The following is a 22,851-nucleotide window of genomic DNA, read 5'->3' as shown; positions in this document are numbered from 1 at the left end:
CGAAGACTTTCAAATGGAAGTGATTGACATGCAGAATAATACCGATTTAAAAAATGTGTTTTTCTCAGCAAACATCAAAAATTTTTATAAATCATATGTGAGCCCTGAGAAATTTCCGCTTTTGACGAAAAATGCAAAGCAAATGATGTCTCTGTTCGGAAGTACGTACATATGTTTGCGAACAATTATTTTCAACCATGAAATTAATCAAAAATGACCACCGATCAAGACTGAGTGATGCACGATTAGAAAGCTGCGTACGTGTAGGTATTCCGGTTGATTCCAGCTTGTATCGAAAAAACAGTGCCAAATTTCTCATTAAAAATTTCAAGACAATTCGTTTTATTGTTCTTTTCTTGTTTGTTTTTATTTTGCATTAAAATTTGTATTTTTAATCTTTTATATTTTTTTATTTTAATGTTTATCATAAATAAAGTTTTGTAAATTATTAATAAGTGTTACTTTATGTGCGGCCCGCCAAAAAATTTACATTGGCCCGTTGATTAAAAAGGTTGCTCACCCCTGGTCTAAGTGAACCGTTAGATTCTGACGTTTCGTCAACAATTCCGGCTAACATCTTCAGTTGTGCTGAGTTGACAGCGTGGGCGAACATTATACCTCGACGTCTCTCAATCGCTGCCAAGGTATTACCTTCTAACCACGCTGTCAACCCAACGCAGTGTACCACTAAAGGTGACAGCCCCACTTGCAGACGAAACACGTGGACTTAAAGTCCGTGACCTAAATGAACCGTCAGGGACAGACGTTTCGTCGAAAACCGCGGTTAACATCTTCAGGTGTGTTACGCTGACACCGTGGGCGAAGATTATACCTCGAAGTCTCTCAATCGCTGCCAAGGTATAACTCGTCCACGCTGTCAGCCCAACGCAGTACCACTGAAGATGACAGCCACACCTACAGACGAAACACGTGGACTTAAGGTTCGTTTAGACCAAGACCCTTCAGCCCATGGATTCTGGACTCTTTGTGTTCTACTTTGGAAGTATCACCAAATTTGATTAGAAAACAATTTAATTTGTTTGTTAATAATAATTGATATGCACTGGAAAGAACTTACTTGCAATTTTAATCATAATGACTCCCCACCATATGGACCATCCCCAGCCGACTAGACAGAACAAAACTGTGAACAATTGACCACAACCTATGACAATGTCTATAAGAAATGAGCCAATTCGTTGTCTTGCCCCGTCATTTTGCGAAAAGCGTGGTATTCCGAAACAAAGACATAGCAATCCACTCAGAACAGTACCTGGTAACAAGGTGAATATATTTGTAAAGATGAAACCGTTATGCCTGATAACCTACCAACTCCTGGTAGAAAAACGTTCAGAAAAAGGCAAACCCATGCCAGTGGGATCGGTAAAACTGGAATGGCCCCTTTCATTAAAGAAGTATGTTCTACTAATGAAAGATCCAGTTTCGGTTTAGGGTCCTGAAAAACGCAAACAAAAACATTTTTCCTCTGGAAGCAATCAATAATTTTTAATGCATATTTATTATTTATTAGATAACATGTCCATGGAAGCATATGATCATAAAGAGGAAAAATCACTCTGATGTAAATTTGTCCTTTGTAATGGGTCATTGGGTCATATGACATTATTATAGACAAGAATAATAGAGGGGATTCCAAGGGTAGTTTTCACGGGTCATCAAAATTGAACAATATTTTTCTTCAATTTTAAATATATGAGACACGATTCTAGCTATTCAGAGTATGTTGAATTCGAATATTATTTTTATAATTTCAATATTTTTTTTTGACTCTCAACTAGAACTTTTCTAGTTCAACTGCTGTTAGAATAATTATTTGATGTTTAAGTAGTTATAAAATCGCAAAATGTTCCACCTTCCCTAGTAATTTCTGTAATAATGTCGAAGGGCAAATATGAATTAGAGTGACTTTTCTTCTTCCAAATTTCTAACCAGATTTTTCAAAATTAAATCAGGATTTCTCAAATTCGGTTTTCCCTTATTTAAAAAATGTTTGAGTTTTCTTTTTAATTGTATAAGTTTATAAAATGAAATAGCATTAATATGTACCAAAACAAAATAGATAATCAAAAATTAATTTCTTTGGTTCTAAATTGAAAAAAAAAACACTGCAATAGATACTGAATTTTGAAACCCATTACTATATCATATCCTTTAACGGTTTGTAAGGTTTAATATTTATACGTACCAAGGCCCTCTAACCCTATGTGATGATGATGATGATGATAATTATTATACAAAAATATTTTACAATAACACTTCATTGCGTAANGTCATTTTGCGAAAAGCGTGGTATTCCGAAACAAAGACATAGCAATCCACTCAGAACAGTACCTGGTAACAAGGTGAATATATTTGTAAAGATGAAACCGTTATGCCTGATAACCTACCAACTCCTGGTAGAAAAACGTTCAGAAAAAGGCAAACCCATGCCAGTGGGATCGGTAAAACTGGAATGGCCCCTTTCATTAAAGAAGTATGTTCTACTAATGAAAGATCCAGTTTCGGTTTAGGGTCCTGAAAAACGCAAACAAAAACATTTTTCCTCTGGAAGCAATCAATAATTTTTAATGCATTATAAGGCCTACATTTTTATTTTATTGGCTCATATTTTCTGTATTTTTGGCTTAATTTTAATTATTGATTGTTATTGACTTAACATCCTAAATATAATAATAACAATCAATAATACCACTATCTACCTCAACTGGAAGGGTTGGTGTCAAACTCTTCTTTTTACTGGTTATCGATGCAGTTCTGCGAATATCCAATTCTTGTGTTTTTCTCTTCTTCGTACAACGGGTACAAGCGGACAGACAGAACATCATTTTAAGAACATCTTTACAACTCTTTCCTCCACACAGGGGCCTTGAAAAACAATTTTCGCAATTACAATTGACTCACTTACACAAGAAGGATTTCCTGGACATCCTGGATGAAAATATGACTTACCTTTTGGGAGTCCCTGTCACCTGTTCCTCCCTTTTCTTCTTTCCAAACTTCTTCTCCATCCAAGCCTTTCTCCTTTGGTTCCATGGAGGTCCAACCTTATCAAGAACGCGTCCTTTCCTGAACAAATTCAGCTTCGACCACCACGTCTTCTTTGCAGAATCTTCACCGACCAGATTCAAGTCTTTCTTAATCTTCTCCTTTTTCTCCTTGACTTTGAGCTTCCTTCGGCAATTCCAACAACCGACGGTCTTCTTTTCATTGCCCTCTTTGTTCGATTTAGTTGGCAGTTTCTCTTTTGCTGTCTGCACCAGCTTTGGGTTCCGATTGCACCAAGCGCAGGTCATTTTCCTTTTGAAGAACGATGATAACCGTTGGCAAACGTTTTGAGGAAGAGCGTCTTCAACGTTTTCGAGATCGCTGTGATCAACAGATATTTGGTATCATCAATTAAATCATTAATCAATAAAATTTGAACAGTATCTAAATTTAGCTATACCCTTTTGAATTCTAATTAATAAGTAAAAAAGCCTTGTTTTTGCTAATTATTATTCTTGGTTTAAGCAATTATCTAATTCATCTAAAAGGTAGCTAAAGAAATCATTACGCTTTTGTAATATAAAACATTAAACAAATTGCGTAATATACACCATGCTCAAGTCCAAAAGGGTAAATTATTAGAATCTGCCCAGTCAATTTACCCCATTTGTTCATAATTCTCGCTAAGCCACTTCACGCTGTTATTAAATGTCATTTTCTCGGAAAACCGCCACCGCCCCTTTAAATAACTACAATCTAGACCGCACTCACTTTTAAAAAGCAAACACAATTAAAAAATCTCTTTCCAAGAATATATCGTGCTTCAACAACTACGAAGCATTTCTTTGAAAGAGGTTTGTTTTCTTACAAAAACAATTTTCATTTTCCAAAACGGCGAATCACTCGCACAAAATCGAATATGCGCAAAAAAAACATAATTTAATTGTGAATAAGAATGGATACTAATGCGAAGCAAAAGGAAATCGAAATTGTGGTGCGAATGTTCGAAGAAATACTAAACAACTGACTAACAATCAAACAAAAGAAAGTAGTAGTGATAGGTATACATACTAGACGCAAAAAAGTAGAATAATATCGGCTTATAATTATTACGGTAGTCGGGGATTGGTCAAATACTACCCGTTCTTTTCTGCTATGTGGTATATGATGAGGCGGCCACACTTCACTGAGTTCGAGTCGTGAGTCTTGTACTTTATCGCGTTTACTGATTTACAGGGTAATATGTAGCTGACCCACCAGTGGCGGAGATAATGACCGACATTTGCAAGTAAAATTTTTTAATTATGCCCATTAATTAATTCCACAAGAACGTTGGAAAATTGGCTCGAAGAAAATCCTCTTCGCGTCGATGAAAACAGGAACAATATAAAACGGTGTATTGTAAAGATAATAATGTAAACTGAATTAGCAACTCTATGCCTTAATTTGGCGTGTTCGTTAGCTGAAAATTGATTTGAAGTAGTTTTTATACAGCGCCTTTATTTTATGAATGGTATGGTTCCTAACTGTTTGCTGTCGCCTAACCCTTCATGCCTGAGAAGGTACCCTACCAATATATCTCGCCTACTTCTTATTTGACGCCCTCTGTTCTCTAATCTTTTCTATCCACATGCAGGGAAACCGTCAGGGTGAGTGGGAACAGTCACCCGCCTCACCACCCTGACTCACTTCTAATGGTTCTTAAATCTGATTACTGTTTTTCCTGCTGTCTAAATGAACGCTAATTGACTCACCAACTGAGTGGTAAGTGTTATCTTACGATTTTAAAATAAATAATGTGGATCTTGTGGTTTGAGAACTTTAGAACTTTATTTGTCTTTTATTTGTGGTACGCCGCTGAAATATCTGCACAGCAATCTGCGACCGTTGGCCAGTTGAGACACGAAAAACACGCGAGGGTATTTTGCTAACAACGCGACTTCTAGCCGCAAGTCATGCACACCCCCTCGAGCCCTCTCGTCCGAATCCTAAATCCGCGCCACTCCATCGACTTATTCCCTAATATCGCTGCCTATTAAAAACCTTGAACGGTGACGTGTCAGGGCTGATTGCGTTGTATGTATATTGTGTATGTGTGTACGTAGGGATAGAGGGGGGTTGGGTGGGTGTATATATTGGTCAGTCAAAGTCCAGAGGAAAGTCAGGCCCAAGATGGAAATTTTTAATTGCGTTTTCCATTTTCTACCACCCATCATGTGTCTGCCTATCGGCGTTCGATTAAGATTGATTAAAAGATAAGGGCAGTTTTGTATGTACACGTGTCTGTAAAAGGGGGTTGTTTTTATGGCCGAATGCAGTAAAAATAAATCATTAGCCCACATAATTTCTATTGGCTTAATTCTTTTTAAAAATGGAACAACTTCGTATCCGTATCGATATACTGGCATGCGATAAAGCTCAAAGGGTATTTTGACTCATAAACATAAAGCAGTTTTTATTACACCATCTACTACACTTGCTTGTTACTGGCCCTTCGGTTCCAATATTTACAGGTACAATAACTGTAAAATGCCTCTTATGGGGTTCTAATTGGTGAAGGAACTATTCATAAAGTGGAGAAAATTTTAAAAGAAATGGTCATATTTTCATTAGTTCATCATTATAAGGGCATCAGTCCTAAGACTCCTTCCTATCCTGACCTAATCTTCGCATTTCCCCGAAAATAGAACAACTCACACAATTTGCAAACACTAATCTAATCTGGATCTACTTCTACTCCTCTTAACTCCTATTTCTGCCTCTAATATGTCTCTGACTAGACCTTCCTGCCTGAAAAGGTGTCCTACCAACCTATCTCGCCTATTTTTTATTGTTTTCCATAGAGTCCTCTATTCTCCTATTCTTTCCAATATCTCTTCATTTCTAACCTTCTAAAATCAGTCACTTCTTCTAATTTTACTTCTCCTATCTTTTTCCTTACTTTATCTTCCCTTTCATACCAGTATTTTTGTTTTACTTTTATTTATCTTCAAACAATACTTCATTGGTTACGTCTACCTTATTCTTAGAAAGTCCACTTAATTTTGATACACTTCAAAAATCAAATTTGACCATAAGTAATCATCAAAATGTTTAGTTACTCTCTTCAGTCCTAGAAAGTTCAGTACAAATGTCTAAAACCTTGTCTTTCAACATTAATTGTCGCTAAACTACAAGAAATAAGTGATTTTCAAATTATGGCTTTTATTTGTGGTGTGAGACTTTCTTTGGCAAAAAATCTCAAAGATTCTGAGTTACCCTGGGGTCTTCAATTGAGTTTCTTACCCATTCCTACTGAAAATTTCGATGCCGTTTCTAGATACAACATTGAAACACTCAGTATAACTATTATATGCAGTATTATCTTAGATGTATACATGCATAAAAAAGTCTTTTACTCTTTCTTTAGTCTCTCTCGAGTATGCCAGAGCCAGTATATAAAATTACACATACCTAATAGTTTAAAATCTACATGTTCTGCAAACAACTTGACGTTAAAATTGCATGAAAAGTTCACCTTGTGCCTTTGTTGGAACTGATTGTGAGAACTTGAGCTACTGGTGTTAATCCTTGACAATCGCGTGATCCAGTAGGTATATGTTTTACTCCCACTGCAACGACCATTACCTTATACCTTGCACCAACTAATATGAGGGTTCAGGTTCTAACACTGGTCAAATGACCTCCTAAGAAATATAATAAGGACAGTACAAACTACAGTAAAATTCTTCTTGAAAGATTATGTTTACTTCATCGCGTACCCAGTCTATACGAGCTAATCCAAAAAGCAACGGTAAAAGCACTGGATTCACTGACTTACTATTTCGGACCTTGTCTGTCCACGTCATCTTCATCATCCCTTTATACCATCACATTTCAAATGCTTGTAATTTTTTACATGTAATATTCCTGAACCAACTATAGACTTGATGACGTAAACTCTACATCCGCCATCAATTTTTTGAACATTCACCCCCTCATATATTCCTTCTCTCTGCTCTCCGATAATTGAAGAATCACTCATTCATAAGTTAACATCATAACTTCTCCAACGATATATATAAACCAGAGCATATCCCGAGATAAAAATGTTCACTCTCTCAGAATCTCTGAAAGCGAGACTCGAGTCTCCATCTCTCATCGAGTCTCTCTGGTGTCGCTGAGAGAGACTGTCAAAAAAACTGTTTAGCGTCTCTGAACGAAAGACTCGAGTCGCTCATAGAGAGATCCTCATTTCGTATCCAGTCTCTGAACGATAGACTCGAATCTCTGAACGAGAGACTCGAATCTCTCAATAAGTGGTGTCTCGATAGACATGGTTAAAACATTCTAAGTTCAATATATTTCAGAGATTCCAGTCTTTCTACGAGAGACTCGAGTCTCAAAAGAGATTCGAATCTCTGAATTAACAATTTTATCGTTCGAGTCTCTCATAGAGAGACTGTGAGAGATCCATAAAAACACCTAGGCAATAACTGAGAGATTGTGAGAGACGCTCTCAGAAACGCTGAAAGACTCTGAAAGACTCTGAGAGACTGCAGAGAGACTGGAATTTTTTGTCTAGGGATAATATACCGGAAGTCTAACATTCAGTCCTCATATATCATCCCCCCCTTCCCTTTCATCGCCAACCAAAAACGCAAATTCCTTTCACATTTATGTGGTTGTATTTTTGAATTTTTGTTGCGACTGTTAATTGATACTTTTCAGGGTCTTTTTTATATCAACTGTGTTGCTTTTGTTCTTTATTTTATCTTTTTTATTATTATTTTATATACAAGTATCTACAATTTGTTACTTTTTTTTTGACAGAAAATTGTAGGTTTTCGCTGATTGCTTCATTCTTGTCGTTTTTTGTTTCCGATAATGTCGAAATGATTACATTTCATTTGTTGGAAACACATAAATCTAAGCGAGATGGCAATTAAATAATACTAGAGAAAGGGTAAAAGCTGCCCTTGAAAAATACACGATAATACGTAACTAATGTACAACCTATACATACATATATGTATGTATGTATCGTTTTCCGCGTATATATGCACGAACGAGACTGTGCGTTACAAAGAACAATTACTAAGAAATACAAACCCTAAGATTGGCGTAGATTTCTCGATATACATGTATAATAAGTAATAAACACTAAAAATGAAATATGATCCACTAAAATTTTGTCCACCTTTATACGAAATAAACGCTCTTAAAGGAAATAAAGAAAGAAAATAAGTTAAAGAAAAGATTCAACTCAACTCAAATAAACAAAAGATCATTTGATCAGAACCCGAAAGTAGCCTTTTTTGAATTAACTTTATTCACTACAAATAGTCTTCAATTCATCATTATCATCATAGGGTCGTCAGGCCCAAGACTGGTTGGACACGCACCTCCACTCTTTCCTATCCTGAGCTAATCTTCGCATTTCACTAAAACTACAACAACCCACATCCTTAACTATTTGCGAACGGCAATCTAATCTAGATCTACCTCTACTCCTCTTAACTCCTGTTTCTGTCTCTAATATGTCTCTGACTAGACATTCATGCCTGAGATGTCCTACCAACCTATCCCGCCTATTTCTTATTAACTTCCATAGAGTCCTCTGTTCTCTTATTCATTCTAACACCTCTTCATTTCTAACCTTCTCTATCTACGGAATCCTCATCATTCGTCTGTAACACCACATTTCAAACGCTTCTTTTCCGCCGCACCCACTGTCCATGTTTCGCACCCGTATAGCGCCATGCTCCAAACATACACCTTTAATAATCTTTTTCGAATTTCTAAATTAACCGTTCGATAGCACAAAAGTGACTTCTTTTTATGGAAGGCGACTCGACCCTGCGCTATCCTCTACTATATATCCCTACTACTCCTTACGTCCTGACTTATCTGACTTCCTAAATACCTAAAATCAACCACTTCTTCTAATTTTTCGCCTTCTATCATTATATTTGCTCTTTCCCTACTTTCCCTTCCCTTTCATACCAGTATTTTTGTTTTACTTTTATTTTTTTTTTTTATACAAAAGTATTTTGTCAATACCCCTTCCATTTTAGCTAAAGTTATCACTAACTCCTTCGAACTAGAATCTAATACTGCTATATCATCTGCAAATCTAAGCATACTAATCTTTTGCCCTTATAGGTCTATTTCTACAGTTTCAGCATCCAATTAATGGGGAAAAACTGTTACTGCTGTCACTCCCTCGTCGGGAACCGAACCCAGACTTCTGGTTCACTAACTACGTAAAACTAGGGGCGCGGGTTTTTGTAGTGAATAAAGTTAATTCACTAAAGCATTAAATTTAACACTACAATAAATTCAAAGTGTCCCTAAAGTAGCCCTCAATAAAAGAATCTTACCTTGATCTTTCTCCAAGTCCATTGCTAGTGTTGTCAGCCACTATGAGATTTCCACCTTCGACTTCGGAACTCGGCTTTTCCCTTACAGTTATATGGATCGGTTTAACGTCAGTCACAACCACTGTGCGAGCCATTTTTGTTTTATCGTTTCCCACACTAATCACCGTCACACCAGCTGACGGCTCAGTTGAACCAAACTTTCGTTCACTCACAATAGATTGCTTAGTGTCCTTATCGCTATTCGCTATTAAACCACCACCGGTCACATTTTCCATCCGATTTAGAAAACTATTATTATTATGGTTATTAGTATTACTTTGATTGTTATTGTTGAAAGCACTCATACTATCTTTTACGTTATTATTGTTATTGTGGTTGTTGGTACTATTTGTTGTGCCATTATGGTGAATAATATTGGTCTGGTTTTGGACTGCCCCATTATTGTTTCCATTACCTTCTGATTTTGGAGTAGCAACTACAGTTTTCTGTTCTTCTACTCCTGGCTTTATTTCTACTTTGGAAGTGCTATCCGAAGTGTTGGGTTTTTCGGTAGACTTCCCTGACCTGCTTTCTCCGGAACTTGATCTGTCCTGGCTCCCCTTTTTGAATCTCATCACTGCCCTCACAGCCGGGGATATAGTCCTTTCTTTTAAAACAGTTTTTGAATCAAGAACTGTATTGTTCATTCTATTTAACGCTGTGGAAACGCTGGAAGAACTCAAATTTCTGGCGTCAGGTAAATAATTACCAATTTCCCCGTCCGAATCTTGTAATACTTCTGACAATAAATCAGAAGCTAATATGGGTTTGGTCACCGTTTGGGTGACACTTGGTACTGCCGCTGAAGGAGGAGGAGTGCTATCGGAAGGAAGAGTAAGAATGTCCACCTTTTTGATATTCCCCAGGGCATCCACAACTTTAGAATGGGTTTCCTTGGAACCGTTCCTAATGGTACTAGTTGTTGTTCTTTGTCCATTGTCGACATCGGTTAATTCTACATCATCTTCTTCACCATTAGCGTGTTCTGACTTTTCATCTTTAATCGCTGTTGCTTTTCCATTTTTGGAAAGACTATTCTCATTCACTTGTTCAACTGGTTGGCTATTATTCGATGCTGTTTTACTCATACCATTGGAAGATGGTTCTATTGCGTTCTTACTATTCTTTCTCGCCATGGGTTTTCTAGTAGTAACATCAGTTTTGGTCGCTGGAGAGACTTTATTGTTCCTAAGATAATTTGGTTTGGTGTCGTTTTTCTGCCGATCGGTAGTGTTGGTTTTGCTGGAAGGCACTTGTGGTTTTGAAGGCACTTTTGGTTTAGCAGTGTTAAAAGTGTTTACCTTAGGTTTCACATTTTTGTAATTGTTCCTAACAGGCACATTATTCACAATGTTTTTGGACGCCGGACTGGGATCCCTGCTCGGATTTCTAGACGGATTTCTTGATACATTTCTCGAAGCATTTCTTGAAGGTTGCTTGCTTCCAGGTGGTGACGTGCTTCTACTAGGTGGGGTGCTTCTAGAACGAGGTATTTTCGACGGGGAAGACGACTGATTTTGTTTAGGAAGATCTGGAACCGTTTCTGGAGAACTACCGGTTATTGGTGACAATCTGGTGTAGGCAGACTGCCTATAAGAAGTATTCTGGGTCCTCCTGGGGCCCGGGGGTGGTTTATAATGTACCCGCTTAGTCGAAATGCTGCTTAAACTTTTGCTGAGTCCCTGTGGATCATTGTGTTTGGCTAAAGGTTTTGGATCGGGATAGACCTTTTCTCCAAACACAACGCCCGCGGAGCTACCTCTTCTTTGAAATGTTGGTATTTGTGACCGCTTGGGCGAATGGGGTGCCGACTTAAGCTGGCCATCTTGAGGTGGTACTGGGGATCCTGTTGGTGATGCCAAACGGGATCCGGTTGGGTTAAAGCCTCGTCCTTTGAACGGACTAAGTCTTCCCGAAGGTGAAGAACTTCTAGAGTTTGGTTGGCTGATCTCGGGTTCTGCAAGGATTGTGAAGGATGCATTTTTTCTTCTTTTTTTATTTGGACTTAATCTGCAAAAAAAGGAGAAAATAAAATGGTATTGAAAATGACAAATTGCAGATAATATTTTACTATCTGTTCGAGTGTAAAAAGCCTTATCCTACCTGAAGGTGGTGGCAGTTTCGGGAAGATCCTTGGGAGGTTGTCCCAATTTATCTGGTGATATGACGGTAAAAGCACCGGGCGCTAGATAATGCAACTCCAATTCTTTCTGGTAATGCTTGCCAACACGCCGAGGGGAACCACCCTCGGGCGTTCTCATCTTTTCACTTGTTTTTAAATAGTCACATTATTGTTTAATAATGCGGCGCTTCTCGATTTTATCGTAATATCTAACGAATATCGTATATTTTATACATAACTATTCTATAACAGCACTGCCCAATGTTTATTTTTCTGCGAATAATTAATTTAATACATAAGTCTTCGAATGAAAGTAAGAGTAATTGAAAAAGAGGGACGAGGGTTTGTTTTATCCTTTCCACTGTACTTGTGTACAAAATATGTTAAAAATCCGAAAATTACGAATTTCTTTTCTCATTTTAATACGGACGCCATTATTTATTTGATGATGAATAGATACATCTTACGAATGAAGTGATTGCAAGCAAAAAAAAAAGTTTCTTTGTTCTGTCAGTTAGGGGTTGATATATTACTTGTGTATGAGTTGACAGTTAAGTAGAAAACAATGGCGCGTATCTGAACGGAATATGATTAGCCTGGAAAGGGTTGCGCCATTTAAAAATCCACCCTGACCCCAAACACTTCCTTGTAAAATTTATATATATATGACGCCTCATAACTACTTCATTTACTTATCGAAACCCTTAATGTTACATTTACACCATGTCACACAATGAGAATTTGGACAAAAGATAACTAAGGTTTTACTAATAAGAATTCATAAGAATTGGCTCCATCAAATTGACGAACACTGAGGCCCAGGAGCAAGGACTCAAAGGAGCCTGCAGGGCTGTTGATAGAAACTAATAATGAGTGATTTTGTATTTTTGTAACAGTTTTAAGCAGAGCCGGGCAAACTTTAACTTCGTAGGAGCTGCTAACTGAGGTTAATTTGGGTCACTTCATACCTTTCGATGAGTACGAGAGAGTAAGCAGTAATGACCCATATTGCTTTCTCTTTTTTTTCTCCCTTCCACTCCCATATCAAACCCCTCTATCCCGTAGACGAGCGAAGCCTCTCTCGCAACTTAAATAATACCTACGAGCTGTCTGCGACGCGCTGATGAGATCCAAAAAAAAAAATCGAAATCGCGATCCGCGCCTGGCAGTTTCGACAAAATACAGACCACTTCGAATTATTTTATTCGATTATGGTAACGTGCCTATCACGTTGAGGTTAGCTACGCCGGGATTCGTTTCAGCAAGTAGATATCCATACAAATGGACCTTGTTGGAGGATACGTAATCCTAAAATGTAGCATCATACTACAGATGGCGTTTACCGCGCCATTGTGGTATTTTCTAAAACGCGCTGTTAACACAACAGGTAAAAGTCGGTTTGTGTTCTGTCGGAGCTGTCTGCGACGCGCTGATGAGATCCAATAAGATCAAAATCGCGATCCTCGTCTGACAGTTTCATCAAAATATAAACCACTTCGAATTATTTTATTCAATACCTACGAAAATTTTCTAATGATCGTCCCTCAGCTCAGGGGTAGCATGCCGGACTACGGTCGCAATACTATTAGGTTCAACTGTGGAAGAGGGGACTCACCTACGAAATGGAAGGGATAAGAAAAGAAAGAATCATCTCACTCGCACTCGCAGGAGCAATGAGGAGCTCCTTGGCTATACCTGAAGAGCACTCGGGAGTCAAAAGAGCCGAATTTGCCCGACTCTGGTTAAAAGGAGTTTCCCCTTAATAAATTTGGGACAAACTGTAAATAATGGTGTTGTGTTTAAATATAGCAGAAATCTAGTGAGCAACTGTTTGTCCATGCACAAAAGGAGTAATAAATATTGAAGTATGTTAATTTCTTATTCGTGTAATAAATAGTACGTACACCTACTCGGATCATTTTGGTCTAGCAATATAATTGTTTGTACGTACTGAACAACAAAGCAATACCAGCGGTCGTATTTTAAATGCAATTATTACCGAATAAATTTAAATCCTTTAATATGGCAAGTCCTCTATTTAACATACTCTACGCCATGTCGAAGTAATAATAAGCATATATCAATTAACAATATGCCGTATGTCGCATACCGTTTGCTTATTTATAAAGATAAATTTAACGATTAACATTACTGACCTACAACAGCAATAATTTCACGTCTTCCAATCGGACAAATGGAAAAGCATTGTCGAACGGAAATATAACAAAAAAATTGAATTTGTCTAATAAAACATGCAATAAAAAAAATATTTAATCTCTCAGAGCTTTCGGAGTCTTTCAGCGTCTATGAGAGCGTCTCTAACAGTCTTTCACAGTCTCTCAGTTATTGTCTAGGTGTTTTTATGGATCTCTCACAGTCTCTGTATGAGAGAGTCGAACGATAAAATTGTTAATTCAGAGATTCGAGTCTGAGTGAATAAAACTGAAAATTTGAGAGACTCGAGTCTCTCATGGAAAGATTGGGATCTCTGAAATATATTGAACTTGGAAACTTTTAACCATGTCTATCGAAACACCACTTATTGAGAGATTCGAGTCTCTCATTCAGACATTCGAGTCTCTTGTTCAGAGATTCGAGTCTCTCGTTTAGAGATTCGAGTCTCTCGTTCAGAGACTGGATATGAAATGAGGATCTCTCTATGAGCGACTCGAGTCTCTCTTTCAGAGACGCTAAACAGTTTTTTTGACAGTCTCTCGACTCTCAGCGACACCTGAGAGACTCGATGAGAGACGGAGACTCGAGTCTCGCTTTCAGAGACTCTGATAGACTGAACATTTTTATCTCGGGCTGCATACGTTATATTGTTTTTAAAAATTGCGCCAGTTACAGAAATAACAGAAAAAGAGTAAGAAGTTGAATTGCTCTTTTGTTTTCGAAATAATGATCCCATTAGTCACGGATGCACTTAGTTGAAAAATTTCATGCTCTGCAGTACACAAACAACAGTTGTTATTGTACCGGAGTGCATAATATTTTTCTTGGAGCAACTAACTACACGTAGTAACCGTAAAATCAGTTCATGAGTGCGTGAAACCGAACTGAAAGATACACTTTTTAATCACCACTTAATAATTAAGTATCTACATACTGTGCAGTGGCGATAACATACATAATTTTGTGGAATTAGTTACACTTTAATATGCTGCAGAATGAGAGAAAATGGACGATAAATTGAGTAATTTGCAAAGTTGCACTTTCAACTGATGGCGAAAGAATTTTTTTTGTATGAAATAGACCCAATTAATAATTAAGTGAAAACGTATGAGAACGGGGAAACTGTGAATTTCTTCACAATAACAAAGTGAAATTAAACGAATCAGAAACCTTAGTAACTACACACATATGATAGCGCAACTTCTATAAATGTTAGGTAGATTCCTACTGATATTTTTCAAAAAAATACTTTTTGAAAACTTTCACTTAATTTATTATAATTTTTCCCAAGTTTCGACCTACAGATCCGTCTTCAGAAGAAAGACTTTACATCCGGGAACTAAAAACGAAAAGCGAACGAAGTCGGCCGAGACAACGAACATAATGACTAATGATGACTATTTATTATTAATAAAGTGACTCAAATGAGGCTTTGTGTTAATTCACAAAAGTCGTCCACATCAAATCAAATAAAATTCCCGTTAGAGTGGCAACTCGAAACGAATGGGATTCGGGCAGCCTTGGGATAGACTGTGTTCGTTGCGCCTCGTCTTACCTCGACTGTGTTCGTTCTCAGATTATGTATGAACCTCAATAGGCCACACCTACAGAAGGCGTTTTAAACACACTCGAAGCATGACGAGACAGAACAGATGCCTCGTATTCATCACCGAAAACTAACGAGGTCGACCGAGGCTAAGAACGCGGCAGTCATTTATTTTATTTCATACTAATTTAGTAGACAATAACTGGTGACGACGATTAAATATTTATTAATAAGACGACGCAAATCAAATTCTTTTTGAAGCACCTACCCGAAACGATGGAATCCGGACAACCTCGGATTAAACCGAGTACATGTGTTCGTTACGCCTCGTCTCACCTCGACTATGTTCGTTCTCAGATTTACGTGCATGAACCTCAATAGGCCACACCTACAGCAAGCGTTTTAAACACACTCGAGGCATGGCGAGGCAGAACAGATGCCTCGTCTTTATCACCTAGAACTACCGAGATCGACCGAGGCTACGAACGCGGTAGTCATTAATTTCATTTCATACTAATTTAGTAGACAATAACTCGTGACGACGATTAAATATTTATTAATAAGACGACCCAAATCAAATTCTCTTTGAAGCACCTATCCGAAACGGTGGAATCCGGACAACCTCGGGTTCAATCGAGTAAATGTGTTCGTTACGCCTCGTCTCACCTAGATTATGCTCGTTCTCAGATTTACATATGAGGACCTCAAAAGGCCACACCTACGGCGAGTGTTTTAAACACATTTGAGGTAAGACCAGGCAGAAGAGACGCCTCGTATGGATCACCGAGAACTAACGAGTAAATGTGTTCGTTACACCTCGTTTTACCTCGGCCGTGCTCGTTCTCCAATTTTGGTATATGGACCTTAAAATATCAAACTTACGCGAGTGCTTGATTGTACTTTTAGTAAAAATCGGTACAGATACATACTCTTATTATATGTTTTCAATTCTTTACGTCAAAATCATAACTTTAATCCTTTAACCTTTGCTGTTATACCTAAGTGTAAGTCCGCTAGTTCACTAGTTTTAAATCATTTTTGTTTACACTTTATACGGTTCATGCTAGTCTCCGCTTAATACGTATCAACACCCCTGATCAGTACCATAATTCATGAAAGTCGTGGCTGTAAGGCTGTACCTGCGATACCAGCCATAATACAATACAGTGCGCTGTGTTAGGGTCAAGTACGATCGAAAAATTGGGTCTATTTTTCTGACCTTGATCCTTATCATCCCGGTTTATTTTTAAACGAAGACAGAAGGCTATTTTCTTCGTTTTAATGGGAAAAACGGTCAACGCGGAATGGTTCTTTTGACGGAGTTATCGTAACATATTACAGCAGTAACCAGGACGAGGTTGGCATGTCAGTCTAAGACTATAAGGATTGCGAACTACGTGATGTTTTCTTTTATTATTTTTTCCATTTTTAAGACTTACATATACTTAAGTTAAGACATTCTATATACTGGGCACCAAGGGCGCAACAAGGGTGCGTCCACGGGTGCCCGGGCACCCACTCGATTGATTTGGGCACCCAATCAGTTCTAGAAAATTCAGATAATAACCCAACTTGAAAGTTCGGTTTAAATAGTTCAAGCTCGTAAAAGAGCAGCCGAACTTGATCTTTTCAAGTATTTTAATTCACTTGTAACGTTGTTTCGCCCCTGCTGGGCACCTAGGGTTGCCATCCGTACTTAATTATAAGGTATTGTACTCTATCTCGACTGTGAGTACGTTATACTTCACAAGACACATAAAGTACGCAAAAATACTTTATTTAAGGCCTTCAGTAAACATCGTAATTTTGTAAGCGATTATTCGAAATTCAGAGTACTTTTACATCAATAATATTACAAAGAAAAAATAGCAAGCCATATTTACGTAACAACCTGATTTCCCAAATCTGTTCAAGGTAGTGTCACTTTTGCTGTCCGTTCCGACCACTTCAGCATTTACAAAAAGAGTATTCTCTGTTATGAACGTAAAGTGGCAGGACTACAGGAACAAAGCTTCATTAAAACTACTTAAAAATGAACTTTTAGTTTACTTAGATCTTTGTTTGCCATGTTTAGAGGCTATTAATGTATTTAAGAGCGACAGCAATTTGTTACTGGCTGCTAGGTGTAACAAAAAAAAATGTTTAAAAACAAAAAATAAAATACTTTATTTTTATGCTGAGTACTTTTTTTTAACCTTTTAGTCGAGAAATACTTTATGTAAAGCCTGAAAAGGTGGCAACCCTATGGGCACCCCAAGAAGCGAAAACATTTACAAAAAGCAAACTACGATAGAATTCTAACAGTAAAACATTGGAAAACAGTATTTGAAATATATAAATTAGAACGAAAAAGGGAATTGAGTTAGTTAATCGAACTTTGCTTTAGAAAACTGGCTTCATGAGTTAATTATTGAAAGACATGCCTTTATATTTTGACAGACAGGATAATTTTCCAGTGTTAACTTGATTCTCCGGTTAAAGGGCAGCAGCTAGCGTGTCCACTACTTCACGGACTACAATAATTAGACCCGATACTTTTTTAATAGCATTTAAACTTTTCTGTAACTATAGTCTGTGTATCTTAATGTGGCGGACGAAGCAGTAAAATTATCATCAAGTGATCGCAGTTGTCCAGGTCTACCAGAAATTATCTATTATAACTAAAAAAATTACGAGTTTTTCGGTGGTTAAAAAACCTCAAAGATTGTAATAGTTAGGTGTATTAATGGCGTTAATCTAAATTGAGTCGAAACTTATAAATATTTTGCATGGGGTCATGATTGACTACAGCATGAGTTGAGAAAACACATTCAGTATATTGTAATCAAAACCAAATATTTAACTTTTTATAATGATGCTAATTTAATGGTTTACTATGCATTCTTTCATAGTTTGATTAATTATTAGTAGTTATTTTCCTACTGATAAAAGTCAAATAGTATAAGTATTACCAATAACAAAATTGATTACTACCCCAAGTTCTTATCTAAATCTGGGGGTAGTAAAAATAGTTATATGGTTAGGTGATAATTGATTTTTTTAAATTATATTCTGATGCATAATTCTACCAATTTCTGTAGAAGAAAAAACCTACATCACTTTCTAAGATTTCTTGTAACTTTTATAGAGTTACTGATTTTAATTGGATTTTTGTAAATTTTGCAGTTTTACAATTACAATTTTCTCATTGTATTTGTTACGCTAAGCGTTTTGGCAATTAATATAATTAAAGTAGTAAAAGATTAAGTTATTGTATGCGTAAAAAGTAAAAGTCCAGTTCTAGAAAATCAAGTGCGCGTTTCAAATATGCTTTGATATCGATTTTTTTTGTAATTTATACACCATGGTAAGTTGATAAAGTGAACCCGTTCAAGAAAAAGAAACCTGTTAAAGTGTGTCAAGTGTGAATAATTTTACTTTGACTTATATGTGCAAAAATTTATCGACTTACACACCTAAGTACCTACTTCAGATATTTCTAATAATAATAGCAATCTAACAAAATAATTTCGATAAACAGTAAAGAATTTCAAAATTCCTAACAATTAATTTTGAGTACCTAGTGATGTTTTAAGCAATTTTAATATTATTTCAACAAACACAATATTTTCAAACAATAATTCTTAACGCGTTATTGTTGTGAACTCAAACCTGAAAAATTTGGAATAAAAGGTAAAAGATTTTAGGATTTTCAACGATTTATTACGTGTTTTGTCCACTTAAATTTTCCTCGGTTTCTCATTTTAGTTAAAAGCACCAATAAAATTCTAATATTAGTCTTTAGATTTCGTTTCTTGTGTTTAATGTTTATTATAATAGTAACAATAAAAAGAACTTAATAAGTATGTAAAATACCTATCAAAAGTAATTTACAAACGTTTACCATATGCAGGAAGACCCTAACGGAAAAGTTTGCACTTATTATAATGTTAGAAAACGTATTGGTAAGTTTTGCTACTGTTTTTGCTACTCATAGAAATGACCCTTCTTTATTTATACATAACATTGTAAAACAATTGTTTTAATTAATAACTTTTACTGTTTCTTGAATTTCTATTTATCTTTGGAAAGTTTGTACCTCTTAATTAGTTTACTGTTAACAAATTATAATTGAAAAATACAGAAAACAACCCACTCTTAAATACTTCCCTCTCTTCCCAAGAATTGAATTAAAACATAATTCCAAGAGTTAAAAAATTATAAGTAATTTCTAAGCGCAAATTTGGAAAACAAAACAGTTGAATATACAATGATATAATAATAGATTAACTTGATAAGTTTAGAATAGGTTCAGAATTATTTATTAATTGCAATACAAAATTTAGAATATTTAAAAAAGTCTTCTCTTTTTTTTTTTATTGTATTCATTTGTTTTAACAATATAATTTTTGATGAACTTGTTGATATTTAATTTTTGAAGTAACAAACTTACTATAACTTTTTCGACCCAATACGAGTGACGGAAAAATTGTGGTACCAAGAAGGTTCAAAATAGACAATGCTTGATATGATTAGCAAACACGAGTACATATTCAAAGTGAAAAATTATTTAAAACACCTGTTACAAGTACCTATTTAAAAATACTTAAAAAAGAAAAGTTTTTCCTACTTTCATCGAAGACTTATTTCAGTATCACCTTTGGGATAATTGTAGCACTTCACCTTTACGAAAATAACCGTACCATAATTTTTATTTTTTAGAAAGCACAATTCGTTGGCGTTATTATAATAAAACCGCCACATCAATACACAATTCTTAACGGATGGATCGAGTAGCGAACTGTTCTTTTGTCTACCCGATTCGACTGTTTTAAACCTCGATTATAGTTGGCGAAAAGTGCGGCCAGTTTTTCCAGCGAAAGCACAACACCTACACAATTAACGAAGCGCACCTTGCGGTGTTTCCACGGACTAAGACGGCCGATATGACCGTCTTCAAGCTTTGTATATGTATACCCCGTCCTACTGTCCCACTCCTATCAAGACGCTGTAGAAAGTTAAATTGTAAAGTGTGACCCATGAAGACGCCCATCAGAGGCAATAAGAAAATATTAAGGGATTAGACACGGGTTGAATTTTTTGTTTTATTATTAGCCAATTGGAAGCTAAAAATGAAATATAAACATAACATTTTCACTTACTTCCATCATCATCATCATAAAGTCGTCAATGCTGTAACTGATTGATCCGCACCTCTACTCTTTCCTATACGAAGCAAATTTTCGCATTTCCTTAAAACTTCCCACATACGTAAGTACAGTGTAAACTCTATACAACAACACTTAAGGGACTGAACATTTTTCGGCGTTATAAAGAGTGGTCGTTAAATGGAGAGAAATAAAAGATATTATTTTACTATTCTATAATAATATGCATTTACCAATATAGTACACATTTTGCACACGAACATTATTATTCATACATTGCGTATAGCCTGTTATCTTCGTCTGATGTTTTTTGCTGCTCCAATATTTTAATTGTATTTTGTTACGTATCTTACTCATATCTTGAGATACTGCTGGATCAATTTGATTATATAAAAAGTATTTTTTTAATAGTTTCGCTGCATCAAGTGCTTGTTTGATGCTTGGTGGAGGGACAGGATCGTCTTCTTCAACAACGTACACAGCTGCAGTTCTTATCTATTTCGGCAACATAGAAAGTACTGCTTAATTATTTATAATGTCGCATTGTTGTCGTTAAATAGAGTGAGCCTGGCGCTATATAGAGTGTAATATTGTATAGAAAACAATGTAAACCAACCAAAGTCAAGGAGTTTGTCGTTAAATCGAGTGACGTTATAAAGAGTTTACACTGTATTTATAAACAGTAATCTAATCTAGGTCTACCTTTACTCCTCTTAACTCCTGTTTCTGCTTCTAATACGTGTTTAACTATTAGCCCTTCATACCTGACTTCCATAGAGCCCTCTGTTCTCCTATTCTTTCTAATACCTCTTCATTTGTAACCTTCTCTATCCACGGTATCCTCATCTTTTACCCTAACACCACATTTCGAAGGCCTCTAACCTTTTCTTTTCCGCCGCCCCTACCGTCTAGATTTCGCACCCATACAGAGCTGTGCTTCAGACATATACCTTCAACAATCCTTTTCGAATTTCTAATTTTTTTTAAAGACGACTCTACCCTGCTCTATCCTCTGCCTTAGCTCTCTACTGCTCCTTCCATCATGAGTTAACTGACTTCCTAGATACCAAAAATCAGCTATTTCTTTCGTCTCCTATCTTTATATTCACTCTTTCCACGGTTTTTTTTTTCGCCTACTTTATTTAACCTCAAACCTTTATGTACATATACACAGCCAAAATACAAATTTTGAAAGCAAAACAACACCTAAATTTAATTTTTAAGAATTCTGAAACTTTCATGTTATCTATTTCCATAAATAAATCAGAAATTTTTATTGAAAGAGATGAATGGTATCTAACATTAATATAAGCAGTCATAATATTCTAAAAATGGAATTTACTAATTCAGTAGCAAAGTCATATAGAAAAGTTATTGCAAATTAGTGAAGATTTTACTCCTAAGCATTACAAATCAAATATTTACCAGTTAAATCGTGATGTAGTTGTGATAAATCTTATGTAGGACAAACAGACAGATGCTTTAAATACAGAATTCATGAACATGGCAGATGTAATATTAATTTGAAATCATTTTTTCGATTTTTTATTTACCCACTACAAACTACCTCAAATTAATGAGCGAAAAATTGTTGCTGTTGTCACACCCCGCCGGGAATCGAACCCGGGAAAAAATGATTTCAAATTAATATTGCATATTAATCCACTATTAAGTAACTAACAATGTCATAGATGGCAAATGTTTTGAGAAACACAAATTCGGCCTGTGCTAGTCATCTTTCAGAAAATTCCCACATTTCCATATTGAAAATTTTAAACTGCTATCGCACGTATTACCTAAGATGGACTAAANTCTATATAACGACACTTAAGGGACTGAACATTTTTCGGCGTTATAAAGAGTGGTCGTTAAATGAAGAGAAATAAAAAATATTATTTTACTATTCTATAACAATATGCATTTACCAATATAGTACACATTTTGCACACGAACATTATTATTCATACATTGCGTATAGCCTGTTATCTTCGTCTGATGTTTTTTGCTGCTTCAATATTTTAATTGTATTTTGTAACGTATCTTACTCATATCTTGAGATACTGCTTGATCAATTTGATTATATAAAAAGTATTTTTTTAATAGTTTCGCTGCATCAAGTGCTTGTTTGATGCTTGGTGGAGGGACAGGATCGTCTTCTTCAACAACGTACACAGCTGCAGTTCTTATCTATTTCGGCAACATAGAAAGTACTGCTTAATTATTTATAATGTCGCATTGTTGTCGTTAAATAGAGTGAGCCTGGCGCTATATAGAGTGTAATATTGTATAGAAAACAATGTAAACCAACCAAAGTCAAGGAGTTTGTCGTTAAATCGAGTGACGTTATAAAGAGTTTACACTGTATTTATAAACAGTAATCTAATCTAGGTCTACCTTTACTCCTCTTAACTCCTGTTTCTGCTTCTAATACGTGTTTAACTATTAGCCCTTCAT

The 22,851-nt window shown here is 36.1% G+C and overlaps 1 protein-coding gene across 1 annotated transcript; it reads right to left on the bottom strand.

The window, feature by feature from the left end:
• Nucleotides 1–2,278: 2,278 nt before the first annotated feature.
• LOC108734012 (uncharacterized protein DDB_G0288805) lies at nucleotides 2,279–12,537 on the bottom strand. The gene is made up of 6 exons (XM_025980751.1): nucleotides 11,511–12,537; nucleotides 9,369–11,417; nucleotides 2,971–3,387; nucleotides 2,721–2,886; nucleotides 2,409–2,535; nucleotides 2,279–2,352 (listed from the first exon to the last, which is right to left on the bottom strand). The coding sequence occupies exons 1-6, from the start codon at nucleotides 11,666–11,668 to the stop codon at nucleotides 2,279–2,281; spliced, it is 2,991 nt and encodes a 996-aa protein (XP_025836536.1). The 5' UTR covers nucleotides 11,669–12,537.
• Between the last annotated feature and the right edge of the window lie 10,314 nt (nucleotides 12,538–22,851).

The sequence above is a fragment of the Agrilus planipennis genome, unplaced genomic scaffold, assembly GCF_000699045.2.
Source record: "Agrilus planipennis isolate EAB-ADULT unplaced genomic scaffold, Apla_2.0 scaffold8, whole genome shotgun sequence".
NCBI classification, from domain to species: domain Eukaryota; kingdom Metazoa; phylum Arthropoda; class Insecta; order Coleoptera; family Buprestidae; genus Agrilus; species Agrilus planipennis.
This window is presented reverse-complemented; position numbering and strand designations above follow the sequence as displayed.